The sequence below is a fragment of the Macrobrachium nipponense genome, chromosome 1 (assembly GCF_015104395.2).
Source record: "Macrobrachium nipponense isolate FS-2020 chromosome 1, ASM1510439v2, whole genome shotgun sequence".
Taxonomy (NCBI): domain Eukaryota; kingdom Metazoa; phylum Arthropoda; class Malacostraca; order Decapoda; family Palaemonidae; genus Macrobrachium; species Macrobrachium nipponense.
In genome coordinates this window covers 96980253-97006398 of record NC_087200.1, presented here as the reverse complement: position 1 = coordinate 97006398, position 26146 = coordinate 96980253, and the positions used below count along the sequence as shown (strand labels likewise).

At 40.2% G+C, this 26146-nt stretch overlaps 1 protein-coding gene across 15 annotated transcripts in view; it reads right to left on the bottom strand.

The window, feature by feature from the left end:
* Positions 1-10493: 10493 nt before the first annotated feature.
* LOC135219499 (GTPase Era, mitochondrial-like) overlaps positions 10494-26146 on the bottom strand; it is a 619404-nt gene continuing 603751 nt past the window's right edge. For 9 of the 15 annotated variants that reach the window (XM_064256319.1, XM_064256318.1, XM_064256315.1 and 6 more), the window contains one exon: positions 10494-18041. In XM_064256319.1, coding sequence (XP_064112389.1) covers positions 11497-12417 — 921 coding nt within the window. In that variant the 5' untranslated portion in view covers positions 12418-18041 and the 3' untranslated portion in view covers positions 10494-11496. The remainder of the gene's footprint in view (positions 18042-26146) is intronic. The other 6 variants (XR_010315451.1, XR_010315452.1, XR_010315455.1 and 3 more) reach the window with 1 other exon arrangement.

Genomic DNA, 26146 nt, shown 5'->3' with positions numbered 1-26146 from the left:
GTTCCACCCCGCTGATTTTCAACCTCCATTCATAGGTTACGCCCGTCTTACAGAGACGGCGATGAGGAGGGAGGACAGGATCCCAAAGGAAACTGTCATCTACAGCCGGGATCAGGCCCAGAGGGAGTGGCTAAGGAGCTTAGACGACTGGGACTGCGTTAACACAAAGCTCCCGGCATTTAAGAGCCCCTTTACCATCTTCGTAACGGACGGAGAGACCCCTACTCCGTTCACCACAAAGTTAGCAGAGCTGAATCCAGGCCGCCATGAAGGATGAGCCTATGCCGCAGCTCCGCAAAACGGAGCCAACATCCTTCCTGTTTCCCAGCGCTGAAGACCTTTGGACAGACCTACCATCCACTTTCACGGTAGGTAAACTCAAGCCGGACTGCGCAATTGTGCAGTTTAGCGAGAGACTCCCTAGATTACCTGACAAAGGCAGAATTTGATGCCAGGTCTAGACTAGGGAGAACGCTGAATGCCTTGGTAATGACAGAGGTTGCCGCAATAACTTATGGCAAGGAACCTCTATTCAAGCTTTTAGCCTAGGCTCAGACGCATACAGTACAGTGCGACCTTTACGACTTCATGGTCGCACGAAAGAATTGTAGGAAACATGTGCTGCAGGAGGCGACTATTCGCCACGGGCCTAACAAACTGCTCGCCACTCCTATCTGGGGTGCTGACCTCTTCCCAGAAGCTCTGGTGAATGAGGTTCATCATGAGGCCACAAGGCTGAACCAAAGCCTTAAGGTCCATTGGGGCCTTTCAGTTAAAAGGAAGCCTGAGACTTCTTCGGCATCTACTAAGAAGTCGAAGAAGCCCAGGAAGTTTACTCCCTATCAGGCTCCTCAACAACAACAAATGCTCCAAGCAGTGCTGGTCTCTCAGGTGGTACAACCTTCCACCTCGAAGAATCAGGCTCAGCCTATCCTATTGCTGACACCTCAGAACCAACCCTCTACCTCGTTTGCTGTCTCACCGGCCTTCAATCCAGTCTTCGAAGGCCAAGCATTCCAAACTTTTAACAAGTTTGGTAGAGGAAGCAGGGCTAGGGGTGCCTTTCGCCAGAGAGGTGGCGAAAGAGCTCTTATCAGAGGTAAACACTTTCGTGGAGGACGTGGGTCTCGACCGGCCCCAAGTCAGTGAGAACCCTCAGGTAGGAGGGAGACTGTTCCTCTATCAACACAGATGGGGGTTCAGCAGTTGGGCGCAAAGTATTGTGTCCAAAGGACTAGGGTGGAGCTGGATCAAAGGTCCTCCTCCATCCAAGACCTTCTATCAGCAACCGACGACGGAACTGACAGAGTATGCCGAAGAACTACTTCAGAAAGGGGTAGTATCAAAAGTCAAGCATTTAAAGTTTCAAGGTCGCTTGTTCAGCGTGCCAAAGAAAGGCTCAACCAAACGAAGAATAATCTTAGACTTATCCCGTCTAAACTTATTCATTCGTTGCAACAAGTTCAAAATGCTGACTATCTCGCAGGTGCGGCTTACTTCCCCGTGGGGCCGTCACCACCTCTATTGATCTTACAGACGCATACTATCATATCCCAGGCATTCTCATTCAAAGTGATGCCTTTCGGGTTGAACGTGGCACCTAGGATATTCACAAAGGTGGCGGAGTCAGTAGTTCAACAACTAAGGTCTCAAGGGATAATGGTAGTAGCGTATCTGGACGACTGGCTTGTTTGGGCAACAACCGTCAAAGAATGCCAGAAAGCTATGGCCAAAGTAATTCAATTTCTGGAATATCTGGGGTTCCAAATAAACAAATCCAAGTCCAGGCTGACGCCGGACACCCGCTTTCAATGGCTAGGCATTCAATGGGACTTGAACTCCCACACTCTGTCAATTCCGTCGGACAAAAGGAAAGAAATAGCCAAAGCTACAAGGCAATTCCTCAAGTGCAAAAAAGCATCAAGGAAAAACCAAGAAAGAATCCTAGGTTCTCTACAATTTGCCTCAGTGACAGACGTTCTACTGAAGGCAAAATTAAAAGATATAAATCGGGTTTGGCGTTCGAGAGCAAACAACAAGTCTCGGGACAAGTTGTCAGCCATTCCGCCGGTTCTCCGCAAACGTCTCCGCCCCTGGGCGGAAGTCAAGAATCTGTCCAAGTCAGTGCCTCTTCAATTCCCCCCTCCGGTGTTGGTTATTCACACGGACGCTTCTCTAAGCGGGTGGGGAGAATACTCTCGATTCAAGAAAGTACAAAGGACTTGGTCCCCTCAGTTCCGCCAGCTTCACATAAATGTATTGGAAGCCATGGCAGTGTTCCTCACATTGAAGAGGCTTCTACCAGCCAAGAACTCTCATATCAAACTGGTACTGGACAGTGCAGTGGTAGTACACTGCATCAACAGGGGAGGATCCAAGTCAAGTCATGTGAACCATGTCATGATAACCATTTTTTCACTAGCAGCCAAGCACAAATGGCATCTATCCTCCACCCATCTGGCGGGAGTAAGGAACGTGATAGCGGACGCTCTGTCTCGGTCAGTTCCACTAGAATCGGAATGGTCTCTGGACAAGCTCTCATTCCAGTGGATATGCCAAAGGGTCCCAGGCCTCCAGGTGGATCTTTTCACATCACAATCGAACCACAAGCTCCCGTGCTATGTGGCTCCCAACCTGGACCCTCTGGCTTATGCCACAGACGCCATGGCCATAGATTGGAATCAGTGGAAGAAAATATACATCTTTCCTCCAGTGAATCTTCTATTGAAAGTCCTGAACAAACTCAGGACTTTCAAAGGACAAGTCGCTCTAGTAGCCCCACATTGGCCCAAGAGCTACTGGTTCCCTCTACTTCTGGAATTGGGTCTCCGCCCTCAATGGATTCCCAATCCCAAGCTCTCTCAACAAGTACAAATGAGGACTGTGTTCGCTTCCTCAGGAATTCTCAAAACCCTAACTTTATGGACTTCATGAAGTTTGCGGCTAAGAGAGATGCAAATATCGATCCTCAAAATATCTTCTTCTTAGAATCGGATAAAAGAGAATCAACGTTACGTCAATATGACGCAGCGGTTAAGAAACTAGCAAATTTCCTGAAGGAAACACAATCTCGAACCATGACTACTAACTTGGCTATTACATTCTTCAGATCCTTATTTGAAAAAGGTTTAGCAGCCAGTACTATTACTACTAATAAGTCGGTTCTAAAGAAGATTTTTCAATTGGGCTTTAAAATAGACTTAACAGATTCTTATTTCTCATCTATTCCCAAAGCTTGTGCTAGGCTCAGGCCATCAGAGAGACCTAGCTCAGTTTCATGGTTCTTAAATGATGTTCTCAGATTGGCCTCAGACACTAATAACAATTCATGCAATTATATATCTTTACTAAGGAAAACACTCTTTCTTCTAAGTCTGGCCTCAGGAGCCAGAATATCTGAACTGTCAACTCTCTCCAGAGATCCAGGCCACATAGAATTTCTCCCATCAGGAGAAGTTCTCCTCTCCCCAGATAGAAAATCCTTGGCCAAAAATGAAGACCCCTTGATGAGATGGGCCCCTTGGAAGGTACCCCACCTTCCTCAAGACCCTTCTCTATGTCCAGTAACCACCTTACGAGCTTTCCTCTCAAGGACATCTACTAGATCTTCAGGTCCCTTATTCTTAAGAGAGAAAGGTGGCACCATTTCCTTAAAAGGAATTAGACAGCAAATCTTGTACTTTATTAAGGAAGCCAACCCAGATTCCTTCCCCAAAGTCCACGACATTAGAGCTGTAGCCACCTCAATTAATTATTTCCAGCATATGAATTTCGATGATCTTAAGAAATATACAGGCTGGAAGTCACCAACAGTATTCAGACGCCATTACCTGAAATCCTTAGAAGCTTTAAAATTTCCAGCAGTGGCAGCGGGAAACTGGCCATAGATCCAGATCTCCTTTCTACCTGCCTCACTAACATCCTTCCTGCGACCCTGCCACCAGGTTCACCACTAACCTATAAGCCTTAGTTGCAAAGGCTATAGAGTGAGGTTTTCCTTATTTTTTTGCTAGGAATCCTCACATTTGTATATACTTGACTTTGTATAAATTACCTTATGATTAATTGCCATAATTGTACTTTTATGATCTTTCTTAGTCATAAGAATAATCCAACTGATCTGAGTTAATTTAAGTGTAAATTCACTAGTTTGTAAATTTTACAAGATTATATTCATTTTTAGTTACTTTGCTTTTATTACTTTCCTTATTTTGTTTTGTTTTTTACCAAGCTTGTGGCCATTTCTCTGGTACTATTTCACAAAGCGACACAGGCTTGGCCCAGAAAAGGGATTTTGACGAAGGAAAATTCTATTTCTGGGCAAGGGCCCGTGTCGCCCAGTGAAAAACCCCCCTTTTTTATTGACCCCACCCTTTAGCCCAAGCTTGGTTCTCTGACATTCAAGGATGGCCGCTAGAGGCGCTGATGTTGGCGTGGGAGCGCTGGTGGTAGTAGTTGCTGACGCGGGCTGTGTATCAGCTCTCTCTAGCACGGGGATTTTGTGAAGGAGATATCTAAATGACAAGAGGCCCGTGGTAGTGGCTTCACTCGCCCCAGAAACCATACCGACACCCTCTTTTATTTAGGGTGAGCGAGTCAGAAAACTCTGACATTCCATTTTGGTTTTTCTCTGGTAATGTTAGCAATTTTTACCTTAGAAATATGAACTACAAGGATATTTTACTGGGCGACACGGGGCCTTGCCCAGAAATAGATTTTTCCTTCGTCAAAATCCCTTTTTTATGTTTATTTTCTCATTTTATTATTAGTATCTTATTATTCTTATTTTTATTTCTATAATTATTATTTTATTATTTTAATCTTAACTTTTAAAATTTTTTATATTTTTATTATTATTATTTTTATTTAATTATTCTTATTATTATTATATTTTATTTTATTATTCTATTATTTTACTGTTATTTTAAATTCAGTTTTATATTTTATCTATATTACTATTATTTTTACTTTTATTACTATATTTTATTTTTTATTTTTATACTTATTATTTTTATTATTTTTGCTTTTATTCTCTTTATTTTTATTTTTATGATTTTTATGATAATTTTTTTTAACTTTTAGTATTATTATTTATTTTTATTTTTATCATTTTTATTTTTATTTTTATTACTCCCTTCAACCACTTCTTGTCGAAGCTCTCTGAACGGGGATCCTACAGTAGTGGCATCTTCTCCCGCAAATTGAAGGAGGCAGCAAAGGAGTTGGGGACAAAAGAAGTCACAATTCGGCAGGTGGACAAGACGGTGGCCTTTGTTTTGATCAATACGGCAGAGCACCACCAAAAACTGAACTGACTGTCATCCTGTCCGGCAACACCAAGTTTGAGCGCTTGAAGTAGAACCCAACCGAAGACATTAAGAGAGAAGCTAACAGCATCATCAGTACTGTAAATGCCACAACAAATGCCAAACATCTCCCTCCTATCATAGGATACTACAATCTGGTATATCTGTATGGCAATGTAAAACTCGCAAAAATGAAAACTCTCTCTGGTCTATTATAAGCCAAATGCCAGCCCCTATTTATGCCCTAGCCAAGTGTGATGGTAATTGCTTCATAGCAAAGGAAGTTAAAGGAAAGGAGAACGCATTTTTCGAGAAGTTCGGCAGCAAGGAGGCTTTCGCGCCCGTGTTGGAGGCGCCTGTCTTCGTGGTTGTTCTAGAATCGGCAGGAGTGTTGTGGATCTCGTCGGGACGTGAGAAACGCCGCGATTTCTGATGTAATACCTCGTCTAGATTCATCTAAGAAGTTCTAGAAATCCCTGGAGTCGGTGACGTTCGCCGTAGGCTCCGCCCCCTAGAGTGACGTATAAATACGACGGAGGAAGTAGCAGCAGAGAGAGGAGATATTAGGAGTGATCGTAGTAGAAGGAAAAGATCGTAAAAGAGAGAGATCACCAGTTAGTAAGAGCCACAGATCAGATTATCAGTGAGAGATCAGCAGCAGTAGAGATCTTCCGTGAGATACGAGAAAAAAGGAACCGACGAAGTATCAATCAAAAGAAGAGTTGTGCGAGTGTTGGTTGGATATTGGTCTAGTCGTCTTCAGGTGTGGACGGCCGAGTTGTCTCTACGTTGAGCAGACTTCGGAGAAGAAAAGGGGAGAGTTCCTGTCTTACAAGTAGACTAGTTCCTGCAATACGGAGTCAAGAGGCGTCTGCAATTGCCGCTCTACTTTTATGAAGCCACCTCTTCGAAGTGTCAAACTGTTTAGCAAGTATTCTTATTACCTCACTGTTTCCCCCAGTTCATGCAGTGTAAGATTCTGTCTCTTTATGTAAATAGGAGATACCATTCTGCATTTACCTTTGTTAGTAAGCTTGTAAATAAACCTTTGTTGTGTTAGTGTTTCTTTCTATATTCGTATCCCCAGTTTCAGCTGTTTGTGCTGATATATATTTTTTTATTATTATTTCATATCGAACCTGAAGCGGACCTCTCTCAGAGGCCGTAACATTGTGACGACCTTTAGCCAGGATATTTCGACACCGTAACATTGTCTCTGAGATCACACAGATCCGTAACACCAAGCATGTGAACCATATTTTGACTCCCTACGTACCGAGTAGCCATAACCTACGTTCTTCAGGAAATGATTTTAGACAGTGTCTATAGGGACCAACCAACCCCACCACTCAACTTCCCTGAAGCTTCCTTGCGGACCCTCCTCAAGATTTGCACGAAGAACGACCCCCTTCTCCATCCACAGAGGCCAGATGTTCCGCCAGAAGAATGGTGTAGCAATGGGTTCCACTTCGGGCGTTCTATTCGCCAGCTTTTATACATGGGAACAGTGGAGGAAGAATCTTCGAGCAAATACGCTATCCCGGCAAGTGTGGATGATACATAGACGACATCTTTGCTCAAACCGACGATGAGGCAGAGGTAGAAGCTGTCCAGGGCATGTTCCGGAGGTGCAGAGTTCTGAACTACATCATTGAGTTCAGTACCAACGACAAGCTCCCTTCCTCGACGTCCTTGTGAGAAACCCCGAAATGGCCTTCATACTTCGATCTACACAAAGAAAACTAACTTAGGAATGTGCCTCAACGGTGACAGCGAGAGCCCCAACAGATTCAAGAGTACGATCGTCAGGGCTTTCGTAAGGAGGGGCCTTACCCACTGCTCGACCTGGCAGGACACCCACCAAGAACTCAACCATGTCTCACAAACTCGTCAACAAAGAAGTGCGATCAGCTCTGGACAGATGGTACAACAGGAAAAGCCCTCTCTGAACACCACCCAAGAGGTGCTTTTCCTCCCCAGAAACCTACGAAGAAATATACCAAACTATAACAATACCAGAACGAGAGAAGATTCTTTACAGTTTTGTTTATAAACAATGTAATATTTTTGCATATAATGTTCTTCTGTTATAATTAAGGATGCTCAAATTTAGGTACGCACTTGGATTCCCCATGGGAGTAATTTTTAAGATTATTTTTTTAAATATCTTAATTGTATTATTATTTCTTACATTCGTTACTATCATGTATACATACAGCGTAATTTTATTGCAAAATAGTTCTCATATTATTGGTCCCAGGTAAAAATCATAAGGGCTTTATTAGGCTAGTATAGCTTTCATTTTTGCTATAATATTGGGTATGTACTTTGTATTCCTATTTTTGCAAACATGAAGAAACTAAAGAGATCTTAGAAATAAAGACAAATAGGAGCCTCGTAATCTTACAATATGTAACTAAATTAATTACAATTATCACATCCTTCACACACACGCATGACTTCTGCAGTGCAAGTAGCACATAAAGATTTTTTATATTTCGTACAACTACTAATGGTGCGATTCTTCATACAATAAATTTTCACTTGGCAGTACTTCTTTAGGTCTCCTCTTTGGTTATTGTTTTCTGTTTCCTTGATTATTTCCCCTCTCATCCAATTTTTTTCTTTGCTGTATATTTACCTCTACTAATTTCTCTGACAGTTGTTCAAGGAACTCTTTCCTGGTAATTTTTTTCTGTCACTTACTTATAGATATCCAAAGCATTTATTAATGCCAGGTCCAAGGTGTTTTGAAAAGAATGTGCTTGTTCTCACTTTCGAGCAATTTGGTCCAAAATGTCAACGTCATATCGTTGGAACATTTAATTGTTTCTTGTGTCTTCTTTGTATTATTGATGGAGAGTTTCTCAGAACAAGTTTTCTTTAGCTTTTCCTTTATAAACTGTTAGAGTCATACCATCAGACTTATAAATCTTAGTTTTGTACAACTTGTCTTTCATGGTTTTCACTGTGACAGGCACTTCTCTTCTGTTTTTAGTCACAGTCCTTATTATACTGATTCCCTTTTTCTTCAGTTGCCTGGTTAAGTTGACAGATGTAAAATAGTTATCTGTTGTGACATTTCTCCCTTTGTTCAAATAGGGGTCCATCAGTCGCATGACCACATAATCAGCAACCCTCTCTTCTGTAGGATGATACTCTTCTTTTCCTACGTAAGGAAAACCATTCACCAGATATTTACTCTCCTTACTTTACCTAACCAATACTTCTGACCGTAGTTGTCAGGTTTTGATGCCGTAAATTGGGTAAAAGGGTACCTTGCCTTATTGGGGAAGAGCTGCTCATCAATAGTTATAAAAGGCCCAGGTTTGTAGCAAGTAATAATGTTATCCATAAGTTTGTTCCACGCTGTTGAGAATAATTTAAATTGATTAGTTTTGACTCTGAGAACGAGTAGATTTACAGTCAAATCGCAAGAACCGAAGAATTTCATTGAATTTATTCCTTGATAATAGCTTGCTTGCATAGTGGAATACCACAATGTTGCAAGTAGACAATTTTCTTGAAGCATGAGGAAAACGACTAAAAAAATTTAAGAAAAATGGTAGGAAGAAATCTGCAGGCCCATAATGAAACAAACATTATGTTAGAGTCTTGAATACGTAATGTAAAAATGTTTAGAAAACGACTTTTACAGTTTTTACTTGAATCTCGCTGAAAGGAGTCAAAATGGCATCCATTGAAAAAACTGAAAATTAAAATCTAAAGTAATCCAATCTATTCTTCTACAGTTGCAAGATGTAATATACTAAAAATCATAGAAGTCTTCAGTGAAATATGAGAAAGAACAGAGTCGAGAGCATTTTGAATGGTGGCAAGGAGTCAAAATGGCTCCATCAGCCATTCTAGTGTTAATGCAGTGCTACTTTTATTTTTATTTTTTTTTTATTTATATTTTTATTACTATTATTTTTCTAATTAATACTTTTATTTTTTATTAGTATTTTTGTTTTTAAATTATTTATTTACTATATTGTTTTGTTTGTATGGTGCTTTTACGTTGGCTTTACGCGACTTCCGAACCACGTCGAGAGTGAACTTCTATCACCAGAAATACACATCTCACTCCACAATGGAATGGCCGAGAATCAAACCCGCGACCACCGAAGTGGGACGCTAATACAATACCAACCATGCCGCTGGGGCGCTATATTGTTTTTATTTTTATTTATACTATTTATATTATTCTTATTACAATTTCATTATCTTTATTCTATTTTATTAACATTATTTTATCATTTCTATTATTATTAGTGTAATTATTTTTCTTTTACATTATTTCTATTCCATTTTTATTGGTATCTTACCTTTATTTATATCGTTTATTTATTTTATAATTATTTTATTATGTTTATAAATTTTATTTTTATTATTCCCTTTTATTTTTATTTTTTTCATTTCATTTTATTTTCAATTTTATTATTTTTATGTTTATTCTTATTGTTTTCAGTTTTGTTTTATTATTATTTTATAATTTTCATTTTCGTTTTCCTTATGATTATTCTTATTATCATTTTATTAGTGAATCATTATTATTACTTTTATTTTGAATTTTTATCATTATTTTATTTCTATCATCATTATTTTATTATATTTATTATTATATTACTATTGTTTATTGCGTTTTTATTTTTATTATTATTATTTTGATAGTTTTATTTTCATTCTTATACTTTTTAATTTTTATTATTGTTTTATTATATTTTTTTATTTTTACTATATTTTATTTTTATTATTTTTATTTTATTCTTAATTTAATTATATAATTTGTTATATTTTTATTATTTTATTATTCACATTTTAATTTTATTTTATTTCATTTTTATTTTCATTAAAATTTTTATCACTTTCATTTTCATATTATTTTTATTTTATTTTATATTTTAATTTTTTTTTTATTATTTTTTGTTTGCATTATTTTTATTTGCATTTTATTATCATTATTTTAATTTATATTTTTATCATAACTATTTGGTTATTATTATTTTATTTAAATCTTTATTTTTATTTTATTTCTGTTATTATTTTATTATTTTCATTCTTACATTTTTAAAAATTTTTATTATCGAAATCGTTGGTACTATTATATTTGTTATTTGTTACTTTATTATTTTCATAATTTTAATTATAGTATTTTAGTTCGAATTTTGGTTATTACTATTTTAAAAATATACTCTCAATATATTGTTTTTATATTTATTTTTATTTTATATTATTTTATTTTATTAGTTTTTTGCTTTATTTTGTCATTTTTACATTAGTTTATTATTTTAATTTTACTTCATTACTTTTATTTCAATATTTCGGAAGAAGACCCTCTCTCTCTTAAGCATGTTTTGTTAAAAATGGTTGCTGCCTCAGCACTATTCATCTTGTTAAGGGTCTTCTCTATTTTTCTGATGACAGCTTTCTCACTGTTGCTTAGACTGGCGAGTGATGGTAAAATCCGTTTGTCGAGTCATTTTTAGTGTTTATTATTCTTGTACTAAATAATGTTGCTTATACAATGTTCCCCCTTTCTCTCTCTCTCCAACACATTTCGTCCAGATCTACAGGACATTGTCCAGCGATGAATGCCGAGGGAATGAATTCTAGTGGTTGTTTGAGATTAAGATGGCCTTATACCAGCATGGGCTATTGCTCATAGAGCAGCCCGTAGGTCATATGAATATTTTGCAGGTGGAAAGGATATGTGGTGAGCCTTTATTATAATGGATATGCAGGTGAGATGGTATGGTTGTAAAAGTGAAATAAAAGATGAACAGGCGAGGTTGCAGACTCCTTTGAACCCTAAGATACCCATCAGTAGGAGAAAAAGATAGATAGCCGCGAGTACTGGTCAGTCAAAGGTAGCCAGTAGGGAAAATCGAAATAATTATCGTCGGAGAAAAACGAAAAAAATAACACAACTCTATGGAGCTACAATACCATATTTCATTACTTGAAGACAGGAAAAGCATCTATCGATAGTGTTAGAGAACGATGAGAGAAAAACGAAGAATCATCAGTTTTAGAAAAAACAAAACAGAAGTTAGTAACAGCTTAGCGGTAGTTTGATTGACAGTTGAAAAATTCGGTTGTTTGACGTGAGGGCAGCCGAAAACGGAGGGGAAAGGAAGGTTGTTTGGTAGTAAAACAAGCAATTAACTGCCAACTAAATAGTTAACAATTAAGACTCGTGGAGATAAGGATACTCTTCTTCATAGACGTAGTCATGGATATCTATTTCATATTTCATGGACTCTGTATAGATTTCCTTTGCCAACGTCGTTGAGAAGCTCTTCCTGGCTGCTTTAACGGTTTTGATCAGAAGTGCTTCAAGCTCCGTGGTAGTGAGAAAGACATTTCTTGCGATTAATATGCCGTCGTCAATATCGATTTCAATTGTACCAGGGAGACGTACCATAGACCGTATCCTCACGTGGATTTGTTCATCTATACGTTGGGATGGCAATTCTTCTGTCTGGGTTGCTGTTTCAGAGTATAACGGTTCTTCAGTCTGCATATCTTCGTCCATCTCTTGAACTGGAAATTCTTCAGTCTGGGTCCCTGTTTCTACACGCAGAGCAGGAATCGACAGCGGTGCAGGGGTTGGGGGAACGACCTGAGGGGTTGGGGGAACGATCTGAGGGGTTGAGGGAAAGACCTGAGGTGTTGGGGGAACGACCTGAGGGGTTGGGGAAACGATCTGAGGGGTTGGGGGAAAGACCTGAGGGGTTGGGGGAACGCCCTGAAGGGTTGGAGGAATGAACTCAGGGGTTGAGGAAGGTTGGGGAGCGGGAATGTGGTAGTAGAGAAGGTGAGGGGTTGGGGTTATAGCGCCGGGGTTAAGAAGGTTGGGAGAAGGAAGCTTGAGTGGTTTGTGGTACAGGAGGCAGATTCGTTCTTGGATCGAATCTGGGGTTGATTGGAGGTCTCCTGGGTGGCAAGGTTTTCGCTCTCGAGGTCTTGTAGGTGGAGGAGGGATGTCCTTCATCTTCCAAATTTTTTCAATTCTGGCAGGGCATCCTTTAAACCAATCATGGTGTTGCTGGTTACAGTTGGTGCCTCTGGCTGCATATTTCGCAGATGTGGTCAGACTTACATTCATTCTTGTGGTGGCCAAACCTCTGACACTTGAAGCATCTCAGAGGCTCTGGAGTGAAGGCTTTGGTAACGTAAGTGCCGAGGATTCCAAGGCTGACCTTGAAAAGTATCTGTCCCTTAAAGGTGGCTTCGATCTTTAGCGTTTCATCACCATTTTTGCCTGTGCGCATCTCGATTAGTGTATATGTATTTGGGAACTTTGACGATCATCCCCTTGCTGACTTTTGAAGCAGGACCGAGTAGAACACACGAGCTGTCGTTCTTCAGGAGTTCGGCAGATTTCTGTTCTTTGGGAGTAATGGTGAATTCTCCCCTCAGGTTTGGTCTGGCAGTGAGATTCGCTCTGGGGTACTTTTTCTCGAGGGCCAGCACATACAACGTCTGGCCTTCGTTGCTGACAGCTCTGAATATTGGTAGTGCTGGGAAATCTGCATAACTCGTCGTATTCGGCGCCGATGTCGAGGGGAGCTGGTTATTACTGGTGGTAATAAGGGCCAGAGTCTTCTTTTGCTTCTTTTTCTTTTCCTTTCTGACAGTTACAAAGCCTTGGTCGCCTTCAGGGGGCAGGTCCTCCTTGGGGATACCAGGCAAGAGGGGTCTCTTGGAAGCCATACATAATACAACGCATAAAAGTCTGACACAAGAATTATTATGCAAGACGATTCTAGCGGCTAGTCCTTCTCTTTTTAACCTGGCAGTGCAGCCTCTCAAGTGCAGTTGGGGAATCCCTGGGGCAGGTCAAATTTTCATTGGTTCCTGGGAAGTGACTAATACAGCGAGTGTTCTCAAGCCGTGCAGACCTCCTCAGGCAGGCGACATCACTGGAAGCCTTCTGAATGGCTTCTATCTACGTGACGTCATCCCTGGTACTATTCTCGTAGTTATATGTTCCACGTCCAGTGTTTGTCATCTAATCTGGTATTTCTTGGGGACTGGTGCTCTCGTTGGGTGGGAGGGGTGTGGTCCTCCTCACACACGTAGGCAGCAGGAATGCTTCTTGTGTAGTGTTCAGCAGAGGCTTTTGCTCAAGGATGAAAAGTGCTTCTAGGAGGCGCAGATGTCGTGGGTCGAGGGCTCTTCCAATGATTTTTATATTCCTGATAACGTAGTCTCTCTTGATATTCTGTTGGTGTGCTGCAAGGGCGTGCTTCCTGTTGGGGCCCTCCTGGGAGTGGCAGGATATCCTCTTCGACAGGCACATCATTGTCATACCAATGACAGGGGTGTTCCTAGACATTTTGGGGCCCAAGGCCACAGTCCCATTTGGGGCCCCTCTTATAGGGTGGGGGGCGAACGAAGTGAGCCAAAGCAGCTGGGCGGTTCGGGGGGGGGCTGCTGTAAGCCTCCTCCTGGGGACATTTTTAAAATATGAGCAATTGTAGGATAATATGAAAGGCACCTGTAAAATCAAATTTCAGAAATTTTATTTCTTAAACTAGGTGTACATTGAATAACTGAAGGTCCACTTATCCAGTTTAAACATGGTAAAAATGAGGATAACAGTAATGTACTCTGATGGCAATATGATGTGTAGGGAGTTAAATGAATCATTATTGCTGGAAGGGACTCCATTATTTAAAGGGAGGTAGATCAGAGTGAAGGGAGTTAGAACAGAGTGAATGGAGGTAGAACAGAGTGAAAAGAAGTTAAAACAGTGAAGGGAAGGTAAAACAGTGAAGGGAAGGTAGAACAGAGTAAGGGGAAGGTAGAAGAGAATGAAGGGAAGGTAGAACATGGTGAAAGGGAGGTAGGACTGGGTGAAGGGAGGAAGAACAGAGTGAAGGGAGGTAGAACAGAGTGAAGGGAGGTACAACAGAGTAAATGGAGGTAGAACAGAGTGCAGGGAGGTAGAATAGAGAGAAAGGAAGGCCAGATTCATTGAATCATTTGAATGTGTATTATCTAGGCAAATGGGGCCATTATGGGGACCCTCAGCGGATAATTAGGACCCTTATAAGATGTAATCAATTGCCTTAGATCGGCCCTGCCCTTACCCCAGTCAACATTACCCATCCTCCTCCGATCCGTATGAGAACGTCTATAATGGGCTCTACGATTGGGAGGGGACCCCTGGAGAACCTTATTTCTTTTATATAAAATTTTTGTTACATTTTTGTTCACAAAATTGGAAATTGGGGCTTTTTAGTGGGCCCGAAACTTCGAGTCCAAATATAAATGGGGCCCTTAACCATTTTGGGGCCACTGGATTTAAGCTTGTTCTGTCATAGCAGCAATGGTTAAATTTTGCCCTCAGGAACGCCACTGCTCTGGATTATATATATAAGGTCTCCTATTACCTCTGTTATGAGAAAAATTATTATTAGTATTAGCATTACCCTGGTCGTTACCTTTATCATCATTCCTAGCATTATTATCATTATAATTATTATTCCTACCTGTTTTAACCCAACCAGACTTCACATTTGTCATTATTCCCCCTAACTCATTTTTATGGGATAGATAATGCTCATCACTAGCAATGGCTACCTCCTGAACGGTCTCAAGTTTTAAGTCTTCGAGGTGAATCTTCCGTTTATCCGGCACACACCTTTTAAACTCCTCCACCAACATTAATTTCTTCAATTTATCAAAATCCACCACTTCCTTGGACTTAAGCCAATCACTAGCAAATTGTTCTTTTAACCTTCCAAATTCAACAAATGCTGCTCCCTACTTTTTTGTAAGTTCCTGAAGCGTTGCCCTATAGGCTTCAGGGACTTCAACCTTGCTGCTATTCTTTCAAATGATATAAAAAACTGCAATATTATTTTCTTCAAATTTTTGAGAGCCTGCACTAAATTAATAACAGGCGTTATAGACCTATTTTGGGAAGGGGGAAGGGAAGAAGAGGGGCCTGCACCTCTCATGGCAATCTCATGCTGCCTCTCCTTTTCTCTTTCCTCTGCCTTAAACTTTTCTATTTCAAACTCCATCTGTCTCAGAGCAATTTGCCTATCCAAAATTTCTATAGACAACATTCCTTTATCAGATTTCACTTCTTGTCCTCCACCTGCCTTTACAATTTTTATATATAGCTTTGCAATAGCAATACACCCTTTCTTATGGACACTTCATATTCCTATTCAAAATGCTGTGCTACAATTTCCAAGTCCTCCCTAGTCATTGAGTCTAGAAGTTTTTTTCCCAACACTTGCAGTAACTTAAGGTAGTTTTAATGGTGGGTTGTGGAGTTAGCAACTGATGTCTACCAATGTTTAAGAGAGGTAAACCTTAGGTGGTTAGAGTTGTGCTTGTCCGGGTCCTGCGGTAGTAGCAGGACAAGGTATTCCTCTTTCTTGGGAGGGTTATATGCTATTAGACCTTTCATCATCACATTATTCTCATTACCTTGTTATGGCATCCTAGACAATGGAGATGTCTAAGGTTATCAGACTCTATGTTACACATGATGAATAAGTTTCTTTGCATGGGTGGATTGCTATGGGGTACGTCAAGATGACACAATTCTTCAGTCTTAGTCCCATATAGGTTTACTAGGGTGGTAAGTGTACTTTCCAAAGGTATAAACTTACAGACTTCTTATGTGTACTTTCCAAAGATACAACCTTACAGACTTCTTTACTGTGCATCAGGATTCTAACACTTAGACAAAACTGCCAAATCTTGTAGATTAGAACCGCTTTAAGGCTTTAATGTCGAGCAAACAATTTTATTCTTCCCTGCCTAAACAGAGATTCAGGCACTATTATAATGAAACAAAGGCAATTTCTTGCAAACAATGTCAATTTTTTTTCATACAAATCCACTAATTATAAAAATTTTCCAATCATCACTGCCCTGTTCTCATCAAAGGTGCAATTATACCAAGAATGAACTTGGTTGCCTATCAAGTAGAAGGGGATCTGATAATAACATACAGAATAAATCTACAGTACATCTTTCTTTAGAGAATTGATGTCTGGAACATTTAGTTAGCTTATGAAATTACCATTATTAGTAATGAGTTTGTATAATAACTCATTTTGCTTTCCAGAAATTAAAATTTCACAAAATTTTTGCTGACTGTTACTAAAGCACACTACAGTTGCTGCTGCCTGGTTTTCACAATGATGTTCATAACTCAATCACTAGCTCATTTTTCTGAACATTTAGCAAAATAAGAGTTAACATACCTGGCTACTTTTAGTGAGAAAATTTTAATTTGTGATAAGAGAATATAAAAACAAATTATTGACTAGTAGCTCACTGACTAGCTCTCAAAGGCAGCAAGTTACACAAGTTATATAGTAAGTGGCATGCTTGGAAGTGAACTTTTTTTATTATAAAACTGTTACCGAGTTGCTATTGTAAACTAAAAAAATTTCATTAATTTCTTTGATGCCAATCTAAACAACATTTTGAAGACTCAAAAATTGTGCATTATTATTATCAGAGATGACAGATCGAAGTGTCATCCAGAGAAATGTGTTATGCATTACAGTATGAAGCAACAATGTGAATAAAAGATTGTGCTGTGATAGTAGCCAGGAGTTGACAAAATTAAATGAAGTGCCATGGTCATTTTGCTATAACTTAGCTGGATGTTTTCAACAGGTCATGAGTTATTCTTGATTTAGTGATAAAAATTTAATCAAGAGTAAATTACAAAGTTAGATACCTTGGGAGGAGGAACCCTGACAGAAAAGATTGAGAAGTAAAAATGCAGAAAGCAATAAAGCCAATACAGCTGGGGCTGAAGGGATGGGGCATAGAACATTTAAAACAGTTTGCAGTTGGCTCTCTATTGGCTAAGTTAATTTATTTAAATGGGGGAAAACCATTAACAGGAATAATTAGTTGCATACAGGTATCTCCTTCTTCTTAACCTATTCTTATGAGTTAATAGGCACTTACAGCAGCTATAGTGGATTCACACCAATCATGCATTTGATGTTTAGGCCCATCCCTTACGACGCTCCTCATTGGCTGTTGATAAGCCAGTCACAGGGCTGGAAACTCAGTCTCACGAGAGAGTTCACATAAGAAGGACGTATGTTCCACGTCTTCTGAGGGATACTTTTGAAAGACATATCCCTCAGGAGACGTGGAACATACATCCTGCCTATGTGAACTCTCGAGAGAGACTGAAGGTTTCCAGCCCCGCGATTGGCTTACCAACAGCCAATCAGGAGGGTCATACAGGACTGGCCTAGACATCAAATGCACGGATGACGTGAATCTACTATAGTATTACATCATTTCTGCATATATTATGCAGAAAAGTTGAATGGAAGTTGATGATAAATATCTACAGTGCTGCAATATTACAGAACCTACTGTCTTACACATGACAGCCAGCTCTGAGGAATCAAGTTGCTTACGCTGAAGATTATCTTGATGCAAACAACTAACTCCAAGGGGGTCACGTAGTCTATGGTATAGTTAAGCTAAAACCCCATTTAATACAAAGTTATTTATTTACATTACATATACATTATTAAGCTTTCTTTTTCAGAGAAGCATCATATACAACATTTATTTGTAGGCACACCCGAGTGCGAAATGTTCTGTGAAGTTCTTCCTCAGCTTCTCTTATGACATTAGAGATACGAAATCCTCCAGACCCAACTATAAATCGTGTTAATCCTTTTCTTCTGCAGCCCACTTGCACACTAATGTTCATCAACTCTGGAAAATTATAAGGTAAAGCATTTTGTAGTTTCAATAGTATCACTATTGTATTTCACACAATATAAACTGATTTATTATATCTATATATGTAGAAAAGACTTTAAAGTTTCACAAGAACTTTTAGCATACCCATATCGACAACAAGCAAAACTTGACAAGCAGTCATAATTCTAAAATATACACGCAGTAGAGAACAAAAATCATGACCTAAGGCCAAAGAAAAAATTCACTGGAAATAAACAAAACTGGCTATGAAAATATTGCACATTAAGTGAGGCAGATAAAATAAAAATCGTGCAAATGATGATATAAGATTCAAATTTGGCACAAGTGTCCTCCACGGTATGCTAATCAAATCTGCTCGATTGGCCAAATGAAAATCCAAGATGGCATCCATTTTCAAGATGGCCACCAAAATAACCACCCGAAGTATATGTTTTGCTTAGAAATATTTGTAGTTGTCTGATCTGCATGGTCTAAGTGTGGATTCCTATGTTTTGAAGCCTGCTGAACTATATTTTCCTGTTTAAAAAGCACTTTGAGACATATTTCTCAAGATGACCACCAAGAGGTTTGTCTTTCTTTACATAAGTTTTGTCCCGGCTAGTACATTTTAAAGTCATGCATACCGTGCTGCTGTTTCTCGATCTGCTACTGTTCACATATGCAGTTGCAGAGTGATGTGCAGGGAAGCTCTGCCTGAGAGCACTTGCATCTTCCTTTGCAAACCTTCTTACAGGAGCACTTTGTCAATTCTTGACAGCTTGCTGCAATCGGTGGTAGTGTTGTCCAATGTATCTGCCATGTTTCTCCTTTCAGCTGGACTGCTCAAGTGTGGATTACAGTGGGTTGCCTGGCCCGAGATGATCCCAGCCTGGTAGGCTGCATGCTTTGCATGTTCTCTGAGGGCTGCCTGTGTTGGTGGAATTGAGTTATACAGCCTCTGCTTGCGGGCAAACAGATCTAGTCTTGCTTCGTCCACACCAGTGGCTGTGCTTGATCTGTCGTACAAGAGGACAACGAATCTTTCCAGCTTCTGCATGTCAAGATCACGAATCAATGTTGGATGCTGGCTGAAATTGATGAATGTTTCAGTAATATCATCAAATACATTCCAAGTCTGCCATGCAGATTTCTTCGCTTTCCCAAGGAAGGCAGACACAATGTCATATCCAGTGAATGCTTGAAGCTGCCTCATGAACTGGAATCCATCACATATGGGCTCCTTGGCCAAAGGCAATCCACATTTCCGGACGACCTAGTTTCTGGAAGGATGGCAGTACAGATACTGCTATGACTAGCACATCTGTGTCATTAGTCTTGATGATTATAGACTTGCTCCGGTCAGTCATTGCATCCCTAGCGTGAACAAACATTCGAATGTCAGCTTCTTCATGACAACATGGGGACACAGCAACCAGAGACTTCACTGTGTTGCTAATGGCATCCTCTCCTTTTGTGACAATGACTGTGCTTGTCGTTTCTGCTGCACACATCTTTTCAGCCAGGAAGTGAAACAGTTCAGTCTTGTTGCTGGGGTCACGAAGGAAGCTTAGCCAGTTTCCTGGTGTCTTGCTTGTTCTTGTCACTCTTCACCTGATTCCTTTCCCCCTTTTTTACCTCATCTCTAATTTTAGACTTGATTTCTTGTATACATCAAAGACTATGTCCACCCGCTTGTACCGAGCACCATAGGATTCCACCTTTGGGATGATGTCTTCTTTGGCATAGTCATTAAATGTCTTTGAAGTACATGGAGGTGAGAATTGCTAAGGGCTGAGCCATCAATGATGATTGTATCTTCCTTTGGTTCTCCCACTGGGACATTCACTTGCGCTTCAAGAATTTCAACCTGTTGTGACTTCTGACATATATGAAGCTTGCCACTGTCACTGAGAGATGCAGGGTATGACTGATTCTCACGCTTAAAGAATTCTTGCAAGTCACACTGTCTGTTCTGGCTTGAGATGAACAGTCGCGAGAATAACTGACAGTCACCTTTTAGGACTTTCTCCTTAGAAATTCCTTCAGCCTGTTTTTGTTTGAAGAAAGAAACAGAGTTCTTCATTGGATGATAGAAAAGACTTTCAGCTTCATCCTCTAGCCCTTTCATAAATGATAGGAACTGCTCTTTCCCTCGCCGGTGATGTGTAGCTACCATTCCAGCTAGAGTTGGGCCTGCAATGTTCTTTGTATCTATCACCATCAGGTCTGCTGATTCTTCTTGGAATGGGTTACCCATCTTCTGCATCATTGTAGAGAGTGATTTCACCTTTTCAAAGAAAGATTTCCGGGCACTTGGTGTCTGCTCGTGGTGTCTGCTGCTGTATGTGGCATCCTTCATACCAGGCATGGCCTCGTATCCAGCTAGTACCCGAAAAACTTCAGATCCAGCAACCATCCACCTACGAGTGCTGACGGGTCTTCTGTCAACCCAACTGCTCCTCCGTTACCTTTGATCAATGCATTATTGTGCTCGTGCGCTTGATCAATCGTCATGCCCGAGAATTCTCTTCTCGACTTGTTGATGACGAAGTTACCATTGTGAAACTCCTTGGCCATGTCTGGAAGTTGTTGTTCGAGTGACGACATATCTCAGAGGTGAATAGTGATCCACCAGGCATAGTTAACATTGTTATTTGCAAACAAGTAAGGCACCAGTTCTGAATGTGCTTAATGGTACAAGTTGACGCCTCCTTCTCTGAATGAGTGGATGAGGGTGAATATCGTGAGTTCCATGTCCAGCACCAGACTCCAAAATTGGAACTGTAGACTGTCTTTCTTCCATTTTTCAAACCAATCCTCAAAGGCTATTTTTGATGTGCTAGACTCTTCAGAGCAAAAATCATGATATGCATTCTTCATCAGTTTGTACAAGCTGCATGCTGTAATCTGGTGTGCTTGACTTGTCTTTGTGACACTGGATGAAGACAGGTAAGACTCTGATGTACCAGATTGAGGCCACCCCTGCTTCCACAACGGCACTGTCTCGTAGTAATGTTCCTATCAATCTCAGTGAAGCCATTTCTATATAAAGGCCTCCGAACATGACAATGAACTTGTCCTCTCCATATTCTTCCCACTTCCACTGTATTTGTTTCGCCAGAGCATACAATGGTTGGTCAGCAATAATTACAGGTGTCTGCTGTGGGTTCAAAAAAGCCACTGCATGCTTGATAGTTGCAACAGTGTGTGCCTGGTCTCGCCACATAGGCATCATTGCCAATATGCTCACTTCAAATGGACGGCTCCTTTTCTGTGTTGCATGATATGCTGACTGCATCAGCCACATTCTCAGTGAGGAAGACTTCCTCCAACCAAGAATATTCTTCTTTCAAATGTGACCTGATAGACTCTGGTGCTGGTAAGGATTGGCTTGCAACTGGAGGAGGATTGGGGTTTTTCGTGATGTATGCTGGTCGAATATTGGTGTATGTTTCTGGAAGCTCTGGAAATTTTTTAACCTTCATTTTTGACTCTATATCTAGTTTGAGTGGCTCACACTCATCACTAGGATTTCGTGTGTTTGGATGCTGCAAAATGGATACACTTGTACCATGTAAAGATGTTTCAGCTGTGGTCGCAGTCGGATTATGATCTATGTTGTCAACTGCTCCAGTTGTGAACAAATTCTTTCTCAAGACTGGGGGACAGATTACTCCATCTTCCACATACTGTGCAACAACTGCTTCTCTTAACTGTGCTGAGATTTCTAGGACTTGGTCATATGATATGCTGGGCCCATTCTCATGGAGCCTTTAAATTATTTGTCTCATTTTCGTCTTGGCAAACACATACAGGCCCATGTAGATTGCAAAATGTGGCTCCCGGTCCTTGGAATGCCTGTGGACATCCGTTCCTTCCTTGTATTTGGCGAAGCATTGTACTGTAAAAGTTGTGATGTAGCAAAGTCTGATTTCGAACGGAAGCACTGATGGTGGCACAGCCTGTTCTAAGTCTTTGTCAGGAATTTAGCTGCTGAAATTCGACTTCTGACGGAGTATGTCTTGTCTTATTATCCCAGCAGTTTTTGCTAGATGGATCGCTTCACCATAACGGGATGCTTCTGATAGGATTAAACCTACATCATTTTCAGCAGCCAACAGAACTTCTCGTCCTTGATGATTAGCTTGCAGCTGTGGAATGTGCAAAAGCAGCTGATCCTGGAGTCAAGTAGAATGAACATCGGGCGAGTCAACACCAAGCTGTTCCAGCCTCTGCTTGTAAAGCTTGGTCAAATTAGCAAGCTTGAAAATCGGTGGCCTCTCACTGACATTTTTCATTTCGCAGATGTAGGTGACTAGTTCAGAGAAAGCAATTGGATATGCATCCTTCAGTGTTCCTGTGCTTTTTCTTGTACCCGCACCTTTAGGTATGCCCATTCTCGATTATACAATGCCACCAAACAGCCAGGGTGATATTTCACTTCTTGGGCTATTACATCTCCTGCACTTAGTTTGGCGAGAAGTTTTGTATCACTGCTAAGTGTTTTGGCACATTCATTTATTCTCCTATTCACTTGCATTGTCATTGCTTCTCTAAGCTCCCTTCCTTCAGTTTCGCAGAAGCATTCTTTTGTTTTAGTTTCTTGGAGCTTTCGTGGAATCTTACTTCTACTGACCTCATCACTAGTACCTACATGACTTGCTCTTTTTTTCAGCTCGGTGTAACTTTGTGTTGTTGAACAGAAGCCTGCAACTCTCATGATATTGTGCCTTACTTTTTCTCAACGCTTCCTCTATCCCAGAACCTTCGTCACGTCTTGCAGGGTCTAGCTTGATTAGTAGCGCATTGAGTGAATGAAACAGAGGAATATTCTTTGCCAGGTTTGTATATCCATCATCTCCTCTTCTGGCAGGATTGGCCTGGGGAAATTTTAGATCTTCTTTCTTAACCTCCTGACACAGGCAACACTTGGTCCAGTCTGTTTTCCATGATCATCCAGTAGAGTTCACATCCATGATTACGATGAAGTCCAGGGTTGAGGGTTTATCCTTTTACCACCCTGTACATGTAATAGTATAATAGGACTCTTATGTGCTGTAATATACAATAGGCGCTTTCCTGTATAGGATACAACTAGGTTCTTGCACTGTGCCATACTCCCAGTCCGATCGTTCACCCAGTGTCATAAGTCCCATGCGATCTGTACACCATCCAGATAACTAAAACCCTATTATCCTTAGTTCAGCTCTCCAGTGCTGGCACATCCTGTCCATTCAGGTGCAGCTGGCTAATGGATTTAGGGTTGATTAGGCAGCATTTGGGATATTAGTAGGTTGTTGCAGTATGATGCAAACATAAATTTCCTACTTAGCTGACAGTGAACCCCCATGCTGAGTTTCACAGCAGTGATGTCACCAAGTGCCTTGGTAGTGCCCGACAATCACTCCTTTAATACAGTGCCTTAACCATGTTATAAACTAGAAAATATACATCAGCAGGCTGAAAAACAAAGGAATCCACACTTAGATCATACAGTTCGGACAACTACAAATATTTCTAAGCAAAACATCAACTTCGGCTGATTAGTTTGGTGGCCATCTTGAAAAATGACCGCCATTTTGGATTTTCAATTGGCCAATCGGGCAGATTTGATTAGTATCCCTTGGAGAACAATTGTGCCAAGTTTCATGCTTGTATCATCATTTGCACGATTCTTCTAAAAATTTACTCCTATCTGCCCCAATAATTACATTGCCCTAAATTTTTGTATTTTTGGCTATGCAGGTAAACTACGTGTGGTTAATTTTTCTCAAGGTTTAAAAGTTCAAACTCAAGTGTTCAGTGTATACTGACATAATTTAAAGTACCCGCTGTATAAGTATTGTTAAATTTACAATTAACAAGTGTCTTCTAAGAATAGAAAGTGTCACTCTCTGTGTTATCTGGTAATCACTTGCTCAGAAATTCTGAGTTGTTTGCTTAAATAAAGTGTAATGAACTGTACCTGGACTTCAGAACAGGCAATCGCACTACTGCTAAATGGCATTTTTATAATAAAATAAGATTTTATGTATACTTACCTAGTAGTTATATAGTTATGGTTTCTAAACCGTCAGCAGCTAGAACTTTGAAAATTCACATTAGCGCTATATGTATTGTTTTGGCTAAGCAACAACCCCTGCCCACTACTGGGGGAGAGAGGAACCAACTCAGCACTGGTTTTCAGTTGTTTATGCCCTATTATCCATGGAGGGGAGGCGGGAGGGCTTCGATCATGTAACTATTTGGTAAGCATATACATAAAATCTTATTTTATTATAAAAATGTCATTTATATGTATGCAACTTACCAAGTAGTTACATAGCTGAGTCCCACATTGTAGGGAGTGGGATTCAAGGAGATATACATAATTTTTAATAAATAAAAAGAATGCACATAGTGCTAGCTTTAATTAAAATACTTGTTGGTTCCTTACCTGTTAAGGGACCTGTACAGATCATTAGTGCCTCTGGATTATGCTCATCTTAACTAGTAGAGACGTGGTGGTATAGCCAAGGGTCGTCCTCTGCTATGTGGGATCCATGCAGCTAGGGAATGCTAGGTCTACATTGTCAAGATGCCCCTCCCTAGGGCGCAGTACCAATATCAGCATAACAAAACCAGAGTAATTATATCACCACCAAAACAATTCTAGAAAACATACCCAACTGTAATTAAACAACTGACGGGTACTCCAAGTACAATAATAGTACCCCTAGACTACTATAAGACAACAACCTTGTTCAAGGCGAAGAGAATAACTAAGGAAGGAGCAACTCCCTATACACCCTTGCCCAACACTGTGCCAGCAACTAAAAAAGGACACAGGGTACTGCAATTGTCATAAATACTTCCAATATCCTGCAAGTAATGACATGCTAACACTGACTTACACTTCCAATTGGACAATGGAAGTTAACAAGAGGTTGTGCCTAAAAGAAAGAGAAGTAGCCACCGCCCTTACTTCGTGAGTTTTAACATTAATAGAATCAGACTCTGAATCTTTCAGCTTAGAATGGGCCTCTAAGATCAAGTTTCACAAGAAGAAGGCCATAGCATTCTTAGATAAAGGGCGTGTGGGGTTCCTCACAGAACACCACAGGTGATCGGAAGGGCCCCGAATCTTCTACGTTTACTGTCAATAATATTTCAGAGCTCTGACCGTACACAAAGACTTCGCTTTATCTTCTGGACCTATCAATTCTGAAGGATTTTTAATAACAAAAGAGCAAAGCCATGGCCTTGGACGGAGTCTCGTTTTTTGCTAAAAACCTAAAGTTAATACACAAACTACATTACCTCAGGCAAAGCCCACTCTCTTGTACAGTGAGTGGAGTTTGCTTACTATTTTTGCCGTAGACAAAGCTACTAGAAAGATTGTAAGGTCTCTAATAGAAGCCGAATTCAAAGGCTCAAACTATGGTACGATTGCGGTATACTATGCATAAACAATGTCAAAGATTAGCTACAGTTAAGGGTATAATATAGTGGAATACTTACAGTACATGTTTAGATACCTAGGATAACTGCAGAAGCTAGCGTTAGTATAGCTATAAACAACGTCCCTTGTCAGTCTTATTCATTCACAGTAAGTCTTATGGTCTTAGTAGGATAAAGCAGAAGTATTGTAAGTATGCATGCCTAATAGTCTGGACAGTAACAGTAGTTAATGGTATGGTTTCTTAGAAAGCATTGTTTCTAGTTGAAGCCTTGCCAGTAGTCAGTCTGTCTTCTTCTTCTTCTTCTTCTGAATCTCTCAGTTGAGACATTAAGTCTTCTTAGTTTTTATAATAGGAAAGATGATTGAATAAGATAGAAATATTATGATACTGCACCCCTCCCCCCTTAGTAAAGAAATCTCCCTTATGATATATTGCACCCCTTCCCCCCTTAGTAAAAGAAACCCCCTCCCCTTATAATACTGTAACCCCCTTTTAGAAATTAGCTGGGATTACAAATCCATCTTAACAACAGGTCCTCTAGCTCGAGAGGACCGTCTTATACTAGGATACAGGGAAGTAGGACTAGCAAGTTCCAAACTTCCCTGAATAGATGGAGAAGACAACTGTGTTGCTTCATCTGAAACAAGTGGTCTCATCGGAAAATTAGCTGAAGCA